The 6,000-nt window shown below is 44.5% G+C and overlaps 1 protein-coding gene across 1 annotated transcript in view; it reads left to right on the top strand.

Moving 5' to 3' along the window:
* The first annotated feature begins 424 nt into the window (after positions 1-424).
* PLEKHG4B (pleckstrin homology and RhoGEF domain containing G4B) overlaps positions 425-6,000 on the top strand; it is a 103,072-nt gene continuing 97,496 nt past the window's right edge. Inside the window, exons 1-2 of the mRNA XM_054991717.1 lie at positions 425-538; positions 882-1,079. Coding sequence (XP_054847692.1) covers positions 425-538; positions 882-1,079 — 312 coding nt within the window. The remainder of the gene's footprint in view (positions 539-881; positions 1,080-6,000) is intronic.

Here is a 6,000-nt window from a genome sequence, read left to right as displayed (position 1 = left end):
TTTAGGTTAGGCAGCTTTCTCTAACCAAGGAAAGATCTACCACCAAGAACTATAAGAGAAAAATAACTTTGTCCTGGTGGGATGATATTTTGGACAGAATTGAGCTGGCGGTTGTGTGGGTGGCAGTGATTGGTCCGCTGTCTTTTGTGCGCTGGACTGTGTCTGAGTAGTAGCCCAGCCTTGTCAAATCTGCTTAATCACTTTGTTAAATGTTTGTTATAATCCCAAGAATACCTAAGGTATGATTTCTATGTGTGACTCTCTGAACAAAGGTTGTTGTCAGTTAACATAGTGCAGGTTGTAGCCAGTGGATTGTGTGATGTGCTTCAGGTGACAGCTGGAAGTATGTAGATACATCTAGTGGCCAGTGGTCATTTACTGGCAGTTATGTGTCTATAGTGTAGTTCTATAATGGTATCCGTAAATGGACCTGTTGTATGGACTGGTCCAGATTCATGTTGACAAGGAATATCTTGACGGTTTCCTTACCGTTGGTCAGGATTATGACTGTGTCATTGATAAAGTCATACCACAGACTGTATCAGTTACATGAAATGTATGCTCCAAAGCAATGTTTTCTAGTCTACTTCCAGGGAGCTTTTCACTTTGACTTGGCAGATGGGGAACCCTTTGTATATCAACAATGTCACACCCTTGAACACACTCAACCTCCCCTGCATTTTGAAGTAGTAGCCAAGTTGTTTGTCAGGGATATTTGTCCAGCATTGCTGTTCAAGAACCCTAAAGAATCCTAAGGTACTCCAGAACACAGAACAGAACATAGAACAAATACATTAAAGGTGTAGCATCGTTGGTTTAAAAAAAAAACTCTGGGCTATTTCCCTCCCCATAAATTAATGCTCTGTGGCTTTTCATTTCAGGATTCGGGATCCCTTGACACCTATATCCAGAACACTCTTTCTTCGCTCTACCCGCCTTTTGAGGCCACTGCTGCTACTGTTCTCTGGCAGCTTTTCAGCATTGTTGAAAAGTTCTACCATGGAGATGGTCTCAGATGTCTAATTGATTTCCTTGTCCCTGCCAAGAGAGTCTTGCAGTGCATCCAGCGGGAAACCTGTGTAAGTATATTTCAACCTTCCCTGATAAAACAGAGACTTCCTTTGTCCATGGTTTAAGATTTTTTTAAACATGAAGTTTCAACTTGAGCTACTAAGCTTTCTGAATCTAGCCAATAAAACCATTAGATAACCATGGGAAAGTGTGCATTCTAGTAAAAAAGAGAAGCATCAGTGAGAGAGGAAAAATATACAACTTCCTTTGCATTCTGCTGGGAATATGATCTGAGCATTCTTAAACCCTAAACTAGAGCACAGGTCATGGTGCACTTTGGAAATAGTGCAGAAAAATGGTCTTTGTTTTCCCCATTTAAAAAAAATATAGCGGCAGGCAGAGAAATGATAGAGAGCCAGAAAGAGTGATTCTTAATGAAAGGAGAAAATGTCTGTTTGTACAAGCATTGGAATTGTATTTGGATGAAGTACTGAAAATGGTAATCCAGTAATACCATTGCTACAGCCTAACCATTATGTGTGCTTCTTCGGATAAAGCCAGAGAGGCAGCCATTGGTAACAAAATAATCTGTTTTATAATTGATCTTTTGCTACCTTTATTTTTAATGGGGCAGTTCCCATCCCAGCATTGCATATGGTATATAGAAAAGCGAGTGCTGCTGATCTTTTTAGCTGCGGAAAAGGCTGCCATCTCCTTTCGGGAATATGAGAAGGGTTCAGTAGTCGCCCACAGGCTTCTTCTTCTGTTTTTTTTAATGTCCGAGTTACGTCTGTTCGCTGTTTCCCTTAAGCATAACCCTGTTTGGCCAGTATAGGCTGCTGATGGATCAGTCAGTCAGTCAAGCAAGCCTTTATTGGCATATATAAAATTTTAAATACCGAAACTCCATACAAAATGAGATTAAAATACAGATAGGAGCAGGGCAACAGTGCAGCAAAACCAGTACAGAATATTGCTTGTCAGGGCGTATAGCCATGGCACTGTAGAGAAACTTAGCTACTATTTCAGTTATTTCCCCATCTGGGTTGTCAAGCAGGAACTGAACCTTAAACTCATCAGAAAACTCTGAATGTTGGGCTAACGCTGATGGATATTCTAGGCTGAAGAACGTCTGCGTATGCGGCGTTTGTTGGAATGCAGATGCTCCGAGACTTGGACGAGCCAAATGCTTCATTGGGAGTGATGCCTCTTTAGCAAGTGCAGCTGAAGGGCCCCAACAGGGACATGGGTGTCCTGCAAGGCCTTGTGTCTTAGCATCAGAGTTGTCAGGTCTCCCACTAGGGCCGGAGACTTACCTGCGGGCACCTGATATGCCAGTGAGAAGAAAGGGGGGGGGGAGGGAGGGCACGCTGACATCACTTCTGTTGAAAACGTGAAGCGACGCTATGATGGGGGGAGATGTTCTAGGATTTGCTGAAAATAGGCTTTGCAAATAAATCTTACAGCCGGCCCTTCCCTGATGACATCATAACATCACTTGCAGTTTTTGTTGGAAGTGATGTCAGCATGCCAGTGTGATGCTTGCAGGGGTTGCAGGCTGCAGTGTGATGCTTGCAGGGGTTGCAGGCTGCAGCCTGGCCACCCTATGGACTAGCTGCAAAACAAGACGATCACAAAAATACAATTGTGGCTTACCCCTAAAATGTGGTGGCAGCCGCTGTTTGGCAGCAGTGCACGTGTGTCTTTGCCCCTGCTCCTGATAGAGTTTATTTGTACCTTGCACTCTACGGGAGCATACTCTTGGATTTTGGGAACGATTGAGCTCGCTGGTCTCCATTAAGGTGTAAGCACAAATGAAATATGAGGGGGGAGGGTACTCCAGCCCCCCCCCCCCCCCGCCGCATTGTGCCCTTCTCACATGCATTGCTCTGCATATAGGAGTCTGTTACTCCTGACCTCAGTCCCACGTGAGAAAAGTAGACTTGCCCAAGGAGGAGAGAATGGATCCTGCCACACACTTCCACGCACACCTTCTCTGCAATAAGTGCTCAACATTTTCTTTTTAAATCAAAGCTGAGATTCTCAGAAACCTGAATTCTGCCCTCCGTACTGTGCGTCTTGCTTTTCCTGACTACTCATGGGATTGTGATGTGCACACAATCCGCTGGATATAAATTTTTATTTAAGCAATAAACTGTCAACATAAAAGATTAGAAAAAACACAACCATCTAAAAAAACCCACACTAACAGTATATATAAACATGAAATAACAGGACAAGCAACCAATAATAATGAAAAGAAAATACAATTTAGAAAGATAGGAAAAAAAGAGAAAAACTAAACGACAAGTTAAGTGCCGATTTCTCTGAGTGAGAACCACACTTGGTATTTAACACTTGGAATAGAGTCAGCTACAAAATACTTAGTTTCATCAGTGAATAGACAAATCAAAGAATTTCAGTGTGCATGCCCACTTGTATCCAAACTTTGAGAATGAATGCCTGCATATGAGTAACTCGTCGTATGGGCTTTATCCAAAATTGCTAATATAAAATTTAAAAAGTGTAGTTCAGGAGCTGCTTGATAGTTTCTCATATTGCAAAATAAAAAGGCAAGGAAACAGAAGGTTGTTTAAACTATTATAGGTGTGTACACATTCTAATTTGAAATACTATTAGATTGCCTGAATTTCCTTGACTGTGTATAGGAACACACAATCTCATTGAGTAAGTTTTCTTTGCCACTGAGGACGAGGAGTTATTTCTTCAGCTGCTTTCAGGGTGAGCATGAGCACTTTCTGCGTGGGGAGCGAAGCGGAAGGAAAGTAGGGTTGCCCACACATACCTTATGGACTGCAAGTTTCCCAGGAATGCCGCTATTCAGGAAATCACTTGAAGATTTACAGCCCCTCGACCGCAGCTCACTAGGGAGGCAAAAGGATTTATAACCCAATGTTTGTGCAAAGTACAGCGTCTCAATAGGCATCCGAGTAAGGGGTTTAGCTGACTGTTTAATTGCAGCCACATAATGGACAGTTCTGTTTCCACTGTGTGCTGGAGGCCATTACTCATGGCCCTGATGATGGATGTGTCAGTCCTCCAGTTGCGTACTTCTCTCCCTTTGCCTCAGCAAGTGGTTCTCGTCTAACTGCCCCCCCCCACCTGACTGACAACTTTTAGTTTCTTTACAGGGAAGCCAGAGATAGTTTGGCCTTTTCTAGCAAACAGCATCTTTTATGTTAATTGTGGGGTAGGGGTGGGGACTAGAAGCACAGCAGAGTTGCAAGAGTAGCATATGTATTTTTTATCACCACCATGAACGGTGCTACCCCAATATGTTAAAGTGTTATAAATAGGCCATTCCCCCCCCCCCCGCCCCCTCAAAACCAGGCTCCATTAGGCATTGTCAGTAGCAGGCGGCTTGGGTCTATGCTGCTTTGTTGTGTTGAGCCTTTTGGAGTCCAATCTGTGCATGTATTGGGATGAACAATCCGATACTTCAGGCAGACAAGACTGCTGATTGGAAATATGTCTGATTCAGGAATAAGTGTAGACAGGGTTGTATTCCCCAATAGAATGTAGCTCGCATGTGCTCTTGGCTTTGATGCTTCTTCTGGATGCCCAGCTGGCAGGCTGTGGTGACCAGGAGTGCATTTTTACCAGCTTAGACTGGTTCACCAAGGACATATTTTCCTAGAAAATTTCCTATCTTTCTAAATTGCTCCTAGAAAGGCACAACCTAGCTACAGTCATTCATGCCTTGGGCACTTCCAGACTAGACTACTGTAACGTGCCACGATTGTGACTGCTTTTGAATGCTATCCAGAAAATGCAACTGGTGGAGAATCAATGGGGGCTAGCCAGTTGGAACATGTGCTTGTGTGTAACGCAGCCGTTAAGTTGCAGGTGACCCCATTCGGTTTAAAGGCAAGAGATGAACGTAGGTGGTTTGCCATTGCCTGTGTAGCAACCCTGGAGTTCCTTCGTGGTCTCCCATTCAAGTACTAAGCAAGGCTGATCCTGCTTAGCTTCCAAGATCTGATGACATCAGGCTATCCTGGGCCATTCAAGTAAGGGCAGTAGGATTTTATGACTTCACTGGCTCTCAGTTTGCTTCTGGGCTCAGTTTTAAAATGCTGGTCTTGCCCTTTAGTATGCTAAGCTACCTGGACCACCTTAAAGGACCACCTGCTTCCATGTTATCTACATGTTACAAATACAATCTGATTCCAGGGTCTTTCTCAATGTGTTGCTTCCATCAGAATTTCAGTAGTAATCCTGTCAGCAGTGACACCAAAGCTGTGGAGTTCCCTCACTAGGGAAAGTGCCTTACATCTTCCATGATGGTAATTCAGCATCAGGTGAAAGCTGTCCTCTCGAGAAGACCAGGGCTTTTGTTCAGGGGGAACGCGGGGGAACAGAGTTCCGGAACCTCTTGAAAATGGTCACATGGCTGGCGGCCCCGCCCCCTGATCTCCAGACAGAGGGGAGTTGAGATTGCCCTCCGCGCTGCTCAGCGGCGCGGAGGGCAATCTCAACTCCCCTCTGTCTGGAGATCAGGGGTGGGGCCACCAGCCATGTGACCATTTTCCCCCAGGACGACGACCCACTGAGTTCTACCACCTCTTTTCCCAGAAAAAAAGCCCTGGAGAAGACCATTTAGACTCCTTGACTAAAGACTTGTTGCTGTTGATTTGCCTGAACACTACACTGTTGTTGGTTGTTTTCTTGTTTTGCTTATGAGTGATTCTGCTGGCCATGGATTGTTGCCAACTAGCACTTGGGAAATACCCGGAGATTTGGAGGTGGAGCCTGGGGATGGCAGAATTTGAATACTTGTGTCCCCTTGAACACATGATTGTCTTCACCCCTCTCTGAGATGACGTTGGATGCTTTCCTCATGTTATTTAAGAGGCTGTTCCACAAGATAAGGGTGATGACAGAAAATGCCCACAAGCTGGCAGCAACTGATCACACTTAATTGCGGGGGTAGGAGAAGACAAGTGGTGTCAAAGGGTGCATGCTAGG

The sequence above is a fragment of the Eublepharis macularius genome, chromosome 11 (genome assembly GCF_028583425.1).
Source record: "Eublepharis macularius isolate TG4126 chromosome 11, MPM_Emac_v1.0, whole genome shotgun sequence".
Taxonomy (NCBI): Eukaryota; Metazoa; Chordata; class Lepidosauria; order Squamata; family Eublepharidae; genus Eublepharis; species Eublepharis macularius.
The sequence above is the reverse complement of the archived record's forward strand: the minus strand, read 5'-3'. Positions and strand labels throughout refer to the sequence as shown.